General features: G+C 48.4%; 1 protein-coding gene across 1 annotated transcript; it reads right to left on the bottom strand.

Moving 5' to 3' along the window:
• Positions 1–221: 221 nt before the first annotated feature.
• Positions 222–9,039, bottom strand: LOC135366036 (neprilysin-2-like). Its single transcript, XM_064598690.1, has 2 exons — positions 8,758–9,039; positions 222–2,432 (listed from the first exon to the last, which is right to left on the bottom strand). The coding sequence occupies exons 1-2, from the start codon at positions 8,821–8,823 to the stop codon at positions 288–290; spliced, it is 2,211 nt and encodes a 736-aa protein (XP_064454760.1). The 5' UTR covers positions 8,824–9,039; the 3' UTR covers positions 222–287.
• Between the last annotated feature and the right edge of the window lie 6,879 nt (positions 9,040–15,918).

The raw sequence follows: 15,918 nt of genomic DNA, 5'->3' as shown, positions 1-15,918 counted from the left end.
TGTTTTGCCCCTATAAGAGGACTGCACCCCCCCCCCCCAGTTTTGCGTTCGCTTGCCGAGCGTAAAAAAGCTCTTTCACAACCCGACCCTTTAAAACCCTCGCAAAGCCCTCTGAAGTCAGCACAAATTATTCTTCAGACGTTTTCTTTCTTTGCTTTTTGAGCACGCTAAGCACGCACGTACACGAATAGCAGCACAATAATAAATCCGGCAGAGAGAGAGGTTGTTTGTAGCCCTTTAATGGACTAAGCATCGCTCAAAAGTGGTGCGCATTTTTCAGCCATTATCTACCAAAATAAGCACTTTTGTGGTGGATTCATGGGAGAATCCGGTCGGCAAGCAAATGTTTTGCTAAAGTGCACAGAGTTCATGAGAGGCACGTTACATCTCTCATCCCAAGGCGGGTGTGTCGCTTCCTCATACTGAACAAGCTCATGTGCGCACCATTGTAGACAAAGAGCGACATAGAAAAGCTGATCCCTCGTCATGCCTTTCACGTTACCCAGATGTACCTTGGACTCTCTGGCAGCTTTTTGGTACGCCCTTAAGAGGGACATAATGCCAAAGGCGTCTGCCTGGTACTCCCCCGGATAATCAGCAAATGCCCTCGCTTTCGGTGCACTGTCTATATGTTCCACATAGCAACGCTCCAGAACCATGTACTCCGCAAGACTCTTGCGCGTAAACCACGGTGACAAAGCCCCGTCGCCATCTCTCAGACGACCCCTGTGATCATAGCAGTGCATCACTTCGTGCGTCACTACGAACCCTAGCCTGCCATAGTTGATCTCAGCAGGGGCTTCCAAGCTAAAGTGCGGTTTTAAGAGGTACGGTACAAATATTGAGATGATATTCGCACCTTGGGCATTGTAGCCGTTGGCTTCGTTCTGATTCAGGGGAGTCGCCACTTCGTAGTAATAATCAGTGTAGCCAGCTGCTACACCTTTCCAGTCCATTTTTGTGTGAAATTCATTCACCTTCAGATAATCCAGCACGAAAGGGCCGTTTAAGTCGGGAAGATCTCTGTAGAAGGCGTCGACTTTTTTGGCTGTATTCAGCTTCGGCGGGTATCCCAAGCGGATCCTGAGCTTGGATATTTTCTGTAAGGCTCCGGACCGTGTTTCATCATCGAGCCACGAGCAGGTTCTCAGGGATTCTTTAATTTCCTCGATGATTCTGTCTACCATTTCTCTTGCACCGTTAATCCTTGCTTCGTCAACTAACGGGAAGACCGTTGTGGAACCCGCAGCGACCGACATGGCCTGGGAAATTGTTCCAATGCACCACTCGGTCTTATAAACCGCAATTGTAAACAGGTACACGGTGCATCTCCAAGCGAGTAACAACCTCAGCTCATTTTTCGAAATGACACTTTGTTTTCCGAAGAGGGCATGGAAAAATCGGAAGTCTGCCTCGGTGATGCTGATCCTCATGTTTTGAATGGGGCGTGAGGATGAGTAGCGCTCGAGAGCTTCAGTCCACGCTTTTGAAAGAGCGTCGTCCCCGTTTTCTGAGCCTAATTTCCCCAAGTTGAACACATTGAGAGCGTTGCTGCCGTTTGACACTGTGCTGGCAGTGCTTGACATGTTGCTTATCTTCTGCTCAACCTGAGTGATACGCTGAACGAGGTCATCATTAGCAGGTGCCAAGAATAAGCCGGACATAATTTCGTCAACACTCACGTATCCTAAAAGCGGGTCCTTTGCAATCTGCCGCAGCGTGAAGTTTGGGGAGCCAGTCTCCTCCGGTTCCAAGGTGAAAAGTAATGGAATGTTAATTTCAAAAATAAATCTAACCATGACATCCAACGGGTCAAAGAACATGTCTTCTCTTATATTCATCTGGTGTTGGGCTAGGAAATCTGAGGCGACTTTCGCAGATGTGTTTCTGTCAGCTTCGCCGCAGTGTCTGTAGAGCGCTGCGGACTGCTGAAAAGCAGTTCTTCCGTGATCGGGAATGTGTGCGTTGTCCAAATTTTTCTGTATAGCTTCCTGCAAATCGCGTGTACCGACATCCCGATCCAGCGGGTCTACGTACACGCCGCTCTTCCTCAGCTGCTCGTTTTTTCCACAGGTGAACGCGTAGAAGTTGTCACACGGGTCCCTGTCCGTGTCTATGATACCCTCAATGAACTGGCGGACGTACCGACAATCATCGCTGTCGCAGATTTCTTCTGTCAGCGCAGTGGTTCTTCCAGTCACGTTGCTGTCTTCGTAATCTCCGTAATTTGCTACAGGAGGTCCCGGCTTAGACGAGACTTTACGAATCGTCACTTGTCCAGGAGATACCGGCGTGTAGACTTCGTCAGTGGTCCTTTGTTCCCTCTTTAGAAAAATCCAGAGTGCCACGGAGATGCCCACGACTAAGACGGAGAACCATATCAACCCCAGTACAGCACAGGCCTTGCTGAATTTTGCCGATCCGGTATGCTCCTGGGAAAAGACGATATTTACAAGCATTAGTAAGGCACCTCTTTGGCAGGAGCACACAGGAGAGGGAAAAGACAGGATAAGATGTAAGCAGGATGTAAGTAGGATAAGTGCTGTTGACGCTCAATGGTGAGGCGCTCCGCGATCTACATTACCCCGCACGCGATTCCTCGCAGTGCACCTGCGCTTCCGGCAAATTCCAAACAACATTATGCACATTCAAACTTCGTTTTTTATTAATGCCAGTCATATGCCAATGATGCCGGGAGGAGTGCCAATTTTAATGCCAGCCGAGTGAAGGAGGCGTGGTTCGAATCGCGCCGCTGTCTTACTGTTTCGACTGCCATACATTCGACGGATGCTGGTGGCACAAGCAATCGGTACGTGCAACCCAGTCGTTTATCCAGAATTCTAGGCATGGAGGGGTGTAGCAAAAAATTGGGGGTTATTCTGAACGCATCATTGCCGATGTGTATCTAAAGTCGAAATAGCAAAGTCACCCCCTTGCTGATGGGGGTATACACATGTAAAAGAGGCAGGGGTGTAGGGCGATGAAGTGAGATCTGGATAAATCACTCGTGCAACCTCCCAAGCAGCACAATGTACTGAAAGTCGAATGCAATAGGGGTGGACTGTATGTGTCTTATCAATGTTCCTTAGTTTCAGAAGTCTGCTCAAGGCATTCCGCCTACCCGTCCACCCCTATTGCACTCGACTTTCAGTACATTGTGCTGCTTGGGCTTCCGGTACTTTTGCATGATTGCACAGCAAATCGCCGCAAAGTACAAAGCGCGTGATATAATTTATCGTACTGATTGGTTTTCTCACGTGATCTCCATTTATGTTCCTGTTTTCTCGGTAGCCATGTGATAGCACCTCTCGTGCAGAGTTACTCCCCAAGCAGCACAATGTACTGAAAGTCGAGTGCAATAGGGGTGGACGGTATGTGTCTTATCAATGTTCCTTAGTTTCAGAAGTCTGTTCAAGGCATTCCGCCTACCCGTCCACCCCTATTGCACTCGACTTTCAGTACATTGTGCTGCTTGGGTCGTTGTAGTCACGGTACTGTTGTACTGTTTGGGACAATTATCATTTATGCCAGTTAATTGATAGGGGACACTGAGGTGCCCAGCCGCTTGGATGACATACGCAGAACACTGCACACTGCAATCGATAAGTGTTGTTCCCAGCGTGCTTCATTACAGTGAGCAATGAAAAGGGCAATGAAAGTAAACAGCAAAGTGAACAACAAGCGCGAGAAGTTCATTTAATTCCTGAGACTATTACTGAGACTATACGCGCGGTATTTTGCTTCATCGGTCTAATTGCATGTACCGAGTTAATGCGGTATAAATACCTCGAGAGTGCAGCGACAGGGGGTGCACGGTCACCGTCCATGGTGTTGATGTCTTTTTTTTTATTTTTATTTTTTTGCGCAAGAGCGACTCAGGTATCATGTGCCAAGTTGTTTTGCGAATGATGGAGAGCGAAAATCAGGATAGCCAAGCCAGAAGGACAAACATTAAATGAAATAATCGACAAGAGAGAAATGTTGCTTTAGGTGTTTTTGCACGTACTCCGCATCGAATAAAAACAGTACACTGCTCTAAAAGGCACAACAGAGGTCACCGTCATTCGTGCGCGCAAGGTACTTAGAAAACAAGCGTAAGGACCGTGGTTATACTATTGTACAATTTCGTATTGCCAGAAGGACGCCTTGTTCCCGCTCACGAAAATATTGCTTCATAAATTTCGGTTGTCCACTGTTATAGAGTCTAACGTCTCTCAGAGTGTTCTGTTGCAATTCTTGGTACCGAAGACTAAATAAGGGAGAGAACGCACCAAACGTAAAGTATGCAATGCACGTGAATCCAAAACTGTTGACGGTTTCTGCTGAACGTCTCGTGGCGGCGGCATGATAAGATTCTCCTCGCGAATCAGAAACGTGACGCAAGCCGCTTCAAAGAAATGGGGCGATGGAATTATCATATGTTCTTCCAAGACTTATCCTCGAGAACACACACAATTTATTCTTAACACCGCATGGCACGAAAAACTTTCCGAACCGAAATCGGGACCGAACTTTTTTCCGTGCTGTTTACCGCATGCTACCGAAATGCACCCCGAATTTCGGCCGAAGACTTCTGGCCTTGGGGAACATCGCCTTTCAACCATACAGCTCAATGAGATAATCCCTGTATTCATAGGGGTAGAAGTCTCACACACGGCAACAGTCGACCCGATTGCTACGCAGTGTTGTACGCGCTACCCAAAAAAAAAGGTAGCGTAATACCGTGGTAATACCGATACGCGCTACCTGAGCAAAAAGTAACGAAATTCCGATATCGTTACACGTACCTAAAAGGAGCGGAATACCGCTACAGTTACCCGTAAAAACTAACGCGATATTTAATGCGCTACTTTTTAGGAAGGAAACAAACAGTGTCGTTGATGACGTACTTCAAACTTGTAAAAATAATGAATAAAAACTGAATACCTCAAAAGAATAAATAATAAAATAAGATAATATCCCAAAATAATCAATCGACGTCTAATAGATTTTACACGTAGGTAGCCCGAAGGCTATATGTGGGAAACTGTTTTTACAGATTTACTGAAGCCGCTTTGGTCGACATCCCGCATAACTTTCTCTTCCCCGAACAGTAGGTAAAGCACAGAACAAGTCTACCGATGAAAGGCTCAACAGCTTTGTCACGAAAAGAACTCAGGTTGCCCGGAGCGAGAAGTTACCATGGTGTGCTTTTTTCAAATTGGACGATGACTTCCTTCCACCGAGGTGCGTACTAAACATCAAAACACCACGCTACCGTTTTCTTTCTTCTCCTTATACTGAATCGTATACGAAGTCCTGTAGATCACATACAAACAGAAACAGAAGACACAAACAGAACAGATCACAAAATACAGAAACCGACACTGAAGATTTTTGTTTAAGTTTAATTTGTACAAGCTTTGTACCTGAGGAAGCGTGGTCCTCCACGCGAAAGCTTGTACAAATTAAACTTAAACAAAAATCTTCAGTGTCGGTTTCTGTATTTTGTTCTCCTTATACTCAAAGATGCTTGCAGTAGCAGACCATGGTCCTTCCATTGCAGGGGACAGGAAATGGCAACGGTCAAGCAGCGAAGTGTACGTGGAGCAATGTCACGTGGAATGTCATTACTCATAGCTAGCGTGGACGGCTCCAGAATGCAGTAGGAGTGACGTCAGTTTGCAGACAACTCGGACCATACAGTCCATACCCATACCTAGGGTTGCCACCAGGCCCGTATTATACCGGCACGACCGGTTATTTGCGCGCTCTGCCGGTTGCCGGTATGAAGGTGATACCGGCAGCCTTTTGCGGGTATTTGTGGCTCAAGACCTTTCATGAGGGCTTTTACGGGGTTTTCCCTTCAACATTTCACTATACAGCTTGAATAAATCTAGAGCACAGACCCAACTCCGCAGTCACCAGTCGTTTTCTTAGTTATTCATTATTATTATTATTCATTGTTATTATTATCATTGTTATTCATTAAGCCTTGTATTCGGTGGGGACAAGAGCAGTGGTTGTGCAAGGCTGTTGGTGGTTGTGTCGAGCCAGCTAGAACGTTCCTCACCCACTTTTCCTTTCCCACGAGCCTTTCCTCCTCCTCTATTCCACCTCCTCTCAGTCGGTATTTTTCACTCGGAAAGGTGGCAACCCTACCCATACCCCGGATCTTCAAGAGGGTTAATCTCAAATATGGAACACGTGGAGGATTCCGTGTCACGTCATCCACCGTGCCAGGTCATCCACCATGCCAACTCATCCACTGGTGGATGAGATGGCACGTTGGATGAAACAACTCGGTGGATGAGATGGCACGGTGGATAAGAATACTATCACGACCCACTTTAGCTCCCCAACTGACCCAGTAAGCGACCCGCTCCCAAGGCATGTCGAGTATGATTTGCACGCACATCTCCCCACTTTCCCCGGTTCGATACGATGTGAAAAAATTTTTTTTTTCAATTGACAATATATTTGGAGCACATCAGTGTCTTGTCTGTGAAAGGGACTTGATTGGTAGATGTATGTGTCGTGTGGGATGGTGCGGGACAAAGCATTACAGGCATAACCGCCGCGCTTATTTACAACGCATTCTAGCTCTCAAGAACAAAGGACTGTGACACGAAATGTGCATGTGTTGAGAGAGTTAGGGTCGTCCGTGCCAGTTCAACACCAGACTGAATTCGTCCAACGAGGCTCTTTTTACAATTGTGTCAGAGAACTTTATATACCAGAGCGGAAATATGTGACAAATTTTCTGAACTATAGAACAAACTCAGCACTGGAATTGTGATGTTTGCGATAGAAATGTTTCAACATGTGGCCGCAGATTGAACAAAAAAGCTGCTCTGCAGCAGTGCAGTCCCGCAGCAGTATGCGGTTTCTCAAATACACAGCACGTTTTAAATAAACACGCTGCAAAAATAACACGCTGTCGGCATTTTCTCGCTATAACGGCTAAGGGTAGGGTGTGGAGAGATCCCGGAGCTGCAGGATATCTAACTTTGTAGTGGGAGGTCCCGGAATCTGTCGATGCAGAAAATGGGTTTGTGGATTCAGCTCGCGAACACTGAGAATATGCCGAAATAGCGGGATTTCGGCATAATTTCATGTCCCGAAATTCCGGGATTTTGCGACGCCAAATCACCGGATTTCGGGACAATAAAGTTCGGCTCTCTAGGCAATGAACCAATACTTGGCGTTATGGAGACTGGTAGAAATTCAGCGAACCGGTCTGGGAAGTACGGAGTGAGTTGCCTCAGGACGAGCCGCCAATATTTCGAACGGAGTAATGAAGTTAGTTTTGTTTCCAAGTATATCCCGGCGCATAAAAATATCTTTTGGAATCCGAATCGTAGGACAAAATATTTTAGATTCCGGCTCATGTGAACAGCGCAAGCAGTGGCCCAGAACAGTCCTCAAGCAGCGTTTAAAACTGCGAAATCAGGAGGAACCTCGTGGTCCATAAAGCTACACGAGGTAATGCCCAATCAGCACGCCAATAGTGGTCCAGTGCTGCACCCATATGGTCTGCCAGGACTACTGATACTGAAAAAGCGATAAAAGCCGGGCTGTTTGGTGGTACTCTAAAAGCGATAAAACCCCAGTGTAAAACAGCAAAAATTGTGTGTTTAAAAGTCATAAGTTAGGGGTTCTTTATATACTGAACACACTCCGGTGCATTCCTTCCTCCGAGTTACACGCTAGCAGCCAATGGGACAGTATGCATTTACAACAGACATGCGCTTGGGTAAACCAGGCACCTGTTTGTAAGTTCCTACGGTACCACTCGCTGCTAGTCTGTCACTTCAAGGAACACTCTTAAAAATGAACTTCACCGCATAGAACGCTCCTAGCCAAACATCTCGAATGATATCGTTATCTGCCCTGATTCGTTGAAAACGGGAGGCGTACGCCTTTTTTGTGACACTTATGCTGAATTGTCACAAAAAAGGCGTACGCCTCCCGTTTTCAACAAATCATGGCAGATAACGATATCATTCGAGATGATGTTTGGCTAGGAGCGTTCTATGCGGTGAAGTTCATTTTTAAGAGTGAGGAATGCGCCGGACCGCGTTCCGTAAACTTTTGTCCTGCACTGTACATATTGGACCTGCAGTGTTTGGCAGGCAGTCCCACGCGGAGCTGTACACGTTACGCGAGAAAAGGAACTAAATACCTTAACTCGTTCCTTCGAAAAAATAGTAACTAAACACGTTACCCGTTACTCACAGATGAAAGGAACGCGTTCTCGTTATTTGGAAGTAAACAGTTACTTCCATAAGTTACATTTGCATACCAGATAGCAGAAATACGGAAGCATCGCCTACATATGTTGTCTTGTATGTTGTATTGTCTCATATGTACACTGTCGACTCGCGCTTGCATGAAATAAGCCCAAGGCTAAGTGCACACCATTCGGAGAAGAGAACAGGGTTGAAGGCGGTGATCCGTAAGATGGATTTTAAGTGAAGGACGGAGTCCATTCACAAGGAAACCTTCACATGATCATTGGCATGAGTTCCCGAATAGTGGACAGAGACGAAGCACTAAACGCCCTGAGCGCAGTGAATACTTGAAAGAAGGAACTAAAAATGCGGCAGTCCCCGCGAGGAATCACATTCCGAACAGCTCGAGCGACTGTTTCCGCGACCAACTGAATTCACTACTCCTGTATTTGAACTGTCAAACGGAGAAATAAGCAAGCTGTGTGGGTGACAATCGAAATGGTGGTCGCTCAAAATGCAGATTGAAGGAAGATTCCCCACATACCTCTTCGGATTCCCACGAAGAAGCCCTCGCGTCCTGTACTACGATGAAGGATTCCGAACCTGCCATGCCCGCTTGACCGACGTCAAACAAAATGAATAACGCAGATGTTCTTCTACGTCGTTGCAGCAGTGACCGTTATCCACTAGGGCGGGCTTAGTTGGAAAGGGCAGGCGTGGAGTTCTTGTTCTTCCTCCTAGAGCCGCAAGGGCCAGGACTAATGAGGTGCGATGGAGCTTCTTCTTCTTCTTCCACCACGAGGAACAGTGGCCACCAGCCACCCAGGGCGATTGGCTTCTTCTTCTTCTACCAATGAGATAATGGCCGTGAGCCACTAAGGGAGATTGGCCAGGACAAAAGGGGCGAGAGATGTTTGTCTATGGGTGTGTTCGTTTATTAAACTCGCGCGACCCGCGAGTCGGAGTCGTGACGTATGAGAGCCATCGTACGTCATCGACTCTAGCGACCCACCTCGAAAGGAGAGTCGCTGCGAGTCGACTCTTGAGCACCTCTAGTGTTGAATCGTCGAATTTTAGAACGGGAGTTAGTGTCACGTGGGCGACGTCATGAGAGCCGCGCCGCGGCATTTTCGCCCACCAAGAGTCTACCCTCTCGGCTCTCGAGTTGTTCGAGTCGAATAAACGAACGCAACCTATGTTTGTGCAGTAATGATAGGGGCTAAGGCCAGGTCAGATCAAAGTAACTTATGACATATATGACGTGTGATGGCTAATACAGGAACTGGATATGCACATATGTAGGAGTATGCGTATGGCGATTATACACGGCCAAAAGGATGACTGTATGAATGTGTGTGTACGTGAAAGTGTATGAGAGTAGGAAGGAAGTGCCTAGGAGCGGTTGGAGAGCACGATGTAGGAAGCAAGACCCGCTACCACAGCCCTATGACATAGCGCAGTGTGTAATGCTCCGAGAGACAACACTGACGCCAATGAGAGTGGGGCTCCTAACAAGCGTAAGGGTGTCCAGGGTTCTTCTTCTTCAACCACAAAGGGAATGGCTAGCCCGCCATAGCTGCCTTCCAAAGAATAGAAGTCCAAATCCAAATCCAAAATCCAAATCCAAAATCCAAAAACTGAAGAAGTGAAGTGACGGAAATAACGTTGGCACGCTCGCGCCCCATGCGAAGTCAGCTAATGTGACGTGCACGGCCGTAAAGACACCGACAGCTTAACGACATCGGTTGACGAAGAAATGCGATTGCGCCAAGGGGATATCGTCGTTACGTTTGTTCTATTCGGTAGCCTCCTGCTTCGCTTGCCGTGTTAAAGAAGAGGATGAGAAGGGCCGCGCGCATCGCTCGGGTTCAGGGGTCGGATTCACAAAGAGCTCGTGCAACAGAATCTGTCGTATCTCCGTCGTACAGGAAAGTTACGACGAAGTGTAGATTCACGAAGGGCACGCGTCGCATAATCTTCGCAGCTTACGGCGGAATCCTGCGAGAGCTCCCGAGCAGGATGGCGGCGCAATTTGGAGACGGCAAACAAAGACTCCGTAATAAGCCCCCACGCATTGCACTTTGCCACAGAACCTTCGAGACCATCCCCGAAGTGACATTGAGGCACTTTTTTGCTTGGTAACCTTCAACAAATGCTTCAATTTTGTGCTCCGTAAAATCGGGTCGCAGGGATTTTTCAAGCATCCCCTACACCCCGCTAAGACACCCCCAACACCCCTCCAAATTGTCTGCAAGAAAGGCAGAAGAAGCAATAAAAGCTGCAAAACTGGGTGCCACACACCGCTTACAAAACACCCTCACCCACCCCCTCCCCGAGACGAACATACTGGGAATATATTTGCTGTGTCATCGAACGCGTTTCGCCTGTGATTGCATGGCATCCATTATGACTACCGAAAGGCCGAGACCACGTGCAGTAACAAAACATTTGGGGACGAACAACTTCGTCTTCTTCTAACGGGACCATACCGAAAACATAGTCTCGCACCCTTTGGCTGTTTCTCTCGGAGGTGCACGTGACAGGAAGCGAGCAACTTCCTCTTCCTCGTCAAAGGGGGTACCCTCTCCACTACGATAGCTTTGTGAATCGCGCTTACGACGCCGTCGTACGCGCGTCGCAGGCTACGACGTCTTAGCGCATCTTAGCGTAACTTACGATCGCGTTTGTGAATCTGACCCCTGTACCTTCCCCCATTTCGGTATGCAGCCGAGTATGTTTGGTCGAAGTTGTGGTCAGAGATTACGCCACTGTCCCGTTGACGAAGCGAGCACGAAATATGCCCCATGAAACCCGTCTCGCGCTAGTTTTAACGATAGCCGTTGCTCTCGTTAGCTCGTGAGGTGGACCTGCGATTAAACCCCCTGGTTCGTTCTCGAATCACCGGACTTGGTGATGACATCAAGAACATTGTCAGCTCGCCTTCTCCGTCCAGGGCCCTCTCGCCTTCTCCGACTACCAAGAGATTATAACGACAGCCACGCTACGAGCTAATCCATTTCTGTAAACACCGCAGTCAAATCCGCTCTTGGTTCTTGACGGAGCAGGCTTAGGCAGCGTCGTCTCAACGTCATCACGAGGTACACCAAAGCTTTCAAAGCTACGCATCGAGCCGTTTACCGGAGAGTTGTCATCACGGCAGTCTTTCTGGGACCAGTATGTTCCCGGCATACATGACGACCGTAACCTCTCTACCATTGCGAAGTTCCACCTTAGGACACTGGTCTAGGGCAAAGCGGAACTTGCGATCAAGGGTCTGGACTTGACCAACGAAAATTATCCGACAGCCATCAATATTCTCAAGCAGCAATTTGGTAGCCGTCACCGTTTGATTTCCGAGCATATGAGTCATCTCCTCGAGTTAACAAATGTGCGGTCCTCTGACGACGTAACAATAGTCAGGCAGCTTTACGACGTCTTTACTGTCCGGATGCGCAACTTCAAGAGGCTACAAGTTTCAGTTCCTACGGCAATGTGCTGATGACAGAGTTACTTCGGAAGCTTCCACCTGACCTCGAACTGGAGTATTATCGTCAGAGAAGTCCTAATACAAACGAATTGCCCACTGCTGAGTCCAGTGAAGGTACGGCGGTGTCTCCTCCTCAAAACAGCAGTGAATGTAGGACTCTCGACGAAGATTCGAGTCTTTCATCTCTGATGACCTTCCTGCGTAAAGAAATTGAACACAGAGAATGCATGGTAAGACGAAAAAGGGATTGAAATTATGCTGCCGAAATCCGGGAACGAGAACCTCCTTTACCTTCGGCTTCTGCCCTGACTGCACAGGCGGACTCCCCTGTTACCAACTCCTCCCTATTACCTGCGACTCCTCCCAGCATCGTGCCGCAGATTGTAAGCTGCCACTTACCCCTGAGGAGAAACTCAACAAGCTCAAGCGGTCCCGGTGCTGCTTCAAATGCGGCAAGCGACGACACCTCGCAAATGGCTGTAGGTCGGCTGCTCGTCTTTCCTGTTCCCGCTGCAAAGGGACACATCTCTCTGCTGCAAGAATATGCAAACTTCGAATGTTTCGGCCCAACCTATGGCACCCCCTCTCAGGTGTCCTGTCCTCCTCTTCTTGAATCGACACTGCCAGACACTTCTCAAGTCAACGTGTCGACAGTAAACACAAGTTCCATTGTACTGCTCCAAACAGTAGTGATTTGGGCACAGGGTGTGACTGGAGCCCACAAGAAGCTCCTCCGCATTTTATTAGATGGCGGAAGTCAGCGTAACCTTATAAGGCAGGACACGTCATGCAAGTTACGATGCGGCACTGCAGGATATGAACAGCTCGCCATATTTGTCCTTGGACGCCGTGGAAACACTGACTCACCGTCTCGTAGAGTGAACGTAACACTTCATTCCGCATTCTTGCAAAACAAGGTCGAGATTGAAGCCCTGGAATTTGAAGACTTCTGCATGGAAAAGTTACCCGTTCCAGATATCGTTCTCGTTTCCCATCTGCGTGCTGAAAGCATGTCCGTTGATGATGACCCGGCCCTTTCTCTGGACATTACTGGAGTCTCGTTGCTCGTAGGAGCCGATTACTATTGGACGGTTGCCACCGGCAACGTGAAGAAGCTGCATGACGGACTCGTCGCTATTGAGACCATCTTTGGCTGGGTAATTCAAGATCCACGCGCACTCAACTCCTCATTGAAAACATTTACTATGCGAGTCCACGTGACCCACATTCAGGCTGACGACATCAGCATTTCGAAGATGTTGGGAAGTTCGGGGATCACGAACACCTCGGTATAAAGCAAATAATAAATGAGCCATCATCTCAGGACATATTGTCGGATAACCTTGTCTTGCAGCGCTCTCGTGAGACTACATGCTTGACTGACAAACGATACGTTGTGCGCCTGCCTTGGAAGGGAGAGCTTACAAATCTGGGCAACAACAGAGACCTGGCTCGACGGCGTCTGAACGCATTTACCCGCACTCTTCGCCGCGATCCAGACCTGCTAGAGGAATACGACCGGACTATTCGCAAATATCTTAAAGACAATCACGCCGAAAGAGTTCCCATTGAATATGATTGTTCAAACTCTTGCCGGGTTTATTACATGCCTCACCATGTAGTAATTAGGAGGGACCGTGAAACAACGAAAGCTGGTATCGTCTTCGACATCAGTTCTAAAGCTGCCGGGAAAGAATCTTTGAATGACCTTTTGGACCCCGGACCAAACCTCAATCCTGATATTGTGAAACGCCTGCTTATGTTCCGATCTTTATCGTGTCCGATCGATAGTCGTGACAGAGATTTCCTGCGTATGTCTTCCCTTTTTATTATTTTTTTATTTTTTTGTACAGCACTCCACCCTCGACTCTAAAAGAGCTACCACCTGTGGAAGTATGGCGCATGACACGAGTGCCCTTTGGCGCAACTTCGAGCCCTTTCTTGCTGTCCGCACTATTTATCATCTGCAGCTGCAGGAGTCTGCCTTCCCGTCGACGATAGCAAGACTGAAAGAGCGATTTTATGTTGACGACCTTCTCACCGGTGCTTGCAATCGTGTGTTTGAAGAGGCACTTCAAATCTTCGATGCTGCCAGCATGCCTGTCCGCAAATGGATCACCAACGCAACCCTCCTTCAGCAAATCTTCGTGAACAGAGGTGTCACCAGAGCAGCGACTATCGTCAAAAGTGCTAGGCGTCACTTGGAACACCATTGACGACGAACTTTCATATTCCCTCGCCTCTGTTCTCGATTTTTTTAACGTCAAGAGAGATACGAAGCGGCATGTTTTGCAAGGTGTCTCACGGTTGTATGATCCTTTCGGATTCCTTGCGCCATTTACCATCACCGCCAAGATCCTACTCCAACGGTTATGGGAGAAAAAGACTACGTGGGATGTTCAACTGATCCCGGAAGATGCCCAAGTTTGGAACACATGGTGTTCAGGACTTCGCCTTTTACAACGTTTTTCGCAACGATGGCTTCTGGCTGATACCTCGACGCCTCAACGTCTCGAATCTACGTTACACGTCTTTGCCGACGCCAGTCCTCAAGCGTATGGCGCCGTTGTCTATCACAGAAGCGAAACTACGGCTGAGAGCACGGCCTTCCTTCCGTACGACTCCGACGTCACTCACAAGTGCTAGATCTTATTGTTCACATGTGCTGTCACCAGTCACCAGAGCTGTACATCTTGAATTCACCACGTCCATGAACATTCAGAGTTTCGTGCAGGTCTTCAGAAGATTCATCTCTCGCAGGTCTGTTCCATCCAAGATATATTCCGACAACTTCAGCACCTTTAAGCGGGCCTCCCGTGAACTACGAGATATCTCCAGGCAAGGCCTTGGACGCAACCTTCTTCAACAGGATAACCCTTGCAACTTTCTAACCAGCGGGGATCCATGATGAACTCGGAGAGGTGTTCAAAATTTCAAGCTAGACGGGGGGGGGGGGGGGGAGAGTGAGCAGACCACAGAACTTTCATCACTCGTGCAGATACGCTATCAGGACTGGGAGCAGATGAAGGGAGCGCACGGATAATGCAGTCCAATTCGTCCGATGCGACTGCTACGAATCCAAGATGTGGCGATACGGGGAAAAGAGGAGGTGGAGGTAGGGGAACAGTGTGACGGAAGCGCGCGGCGAGGCCCTTGGCTGGCAGACGAGACACGGCGTGAACATGAGGCTCACCAGGTGAACATGAAGACTGGTCTCGGAAAAACCAGATGTGCCGGTGAAGAGCCCTCCGTTGTTTCGGGAGAGATAGGAACGAATTGTGCTCGTTGTGAAGTGCACTTTTGGAAGAACAGACAGTATAGCTATTGGCAACTACTTCTTCTTCTTCCAATGAGATGATGGCCGTGAGCCACTAAGGGAGATTGGTGAGGACAAAAGGGACTATATGTCTCTCTATGTCTATGTATGTGTAGTAGTGGTTCGCGTGCTGGCCATGTCACGTCGGGACTGGGAGGTACCCGGGTTCGAATCCCGGTTCTGGCTATGCTGTCTGGGGTTTTTGCTGGGTTTTCCTCAGACGCCTTAAGGCACATGTCGGCACAGTTCCCTTAGAAGTTGACCCAGGACGCACGTTCCCCCAGGGCGTCAGTCGTGAAGTTGCCCACCTCTGTGAGGCCGACAATGGCGAGCCCTTTCACCAACAATACCACCACCACCACCACCTGTGTAGTAGTGGTGGGGAGTAAGGCCAGGTCAGACGCAGGTACTTATAGCATATATATGACGAATGACGACTAATGCATGAACAAAAAAGCAAACAAACATGCAAAAGCACTAAGGACAAAAGGGACAAACTATGTCTGTGTGGTTTGTGTGGCGTCCTTCAGTGAGATTGTAGCAGCCGCATCTCACTTTCACGTCAGCGCGCGGGAACAATAAATAATCTCGGGCCAATTGGAATCTGGTTACCGATCACCACGGGCCTAGTTGTCTTGCTCTCCTTAGATTCCCACAACTGGTGACCCGAACGATTGACCCTGCCTGAACTTGCCTTAGCCTTCCTTCACCATGTCAACCGGTTACCACAATCCCCCCGCTGAAAATCGCCGCCGCCAGCGTCAAACTTCCACCTTTCTGAGACCGGAACCGCGACGTGGTTCGTTCAGACCGAGGCCCACTTCCACCTCTCAGGCATCACATCGCAGCACACCAAATTTTATCATGTTATTTCGGCCCATTCACCCACTGCCGCCGAGGAA

Source organism: Ornithodoros turicata, chromosome 8, assembly GCF_037126465.1.
Source record: "Ornithodoros turicata isolate Travis chromosome 8, ASM3712646v1, whole genome shotgun sequence".
In the NCBI taxonomy this organism is placed as follows: domain Eukaryota; kingdom Metazoa; phylum Arthropoda; class Arachnida; order Ixodida; family Argasidae; genus Ornithodoros; species Ornithodoros turicata.
Note: the sequence above shows the minus strand (reverse complement) of the source record. Positions and strands in the feature narration are given on the sequence as shown.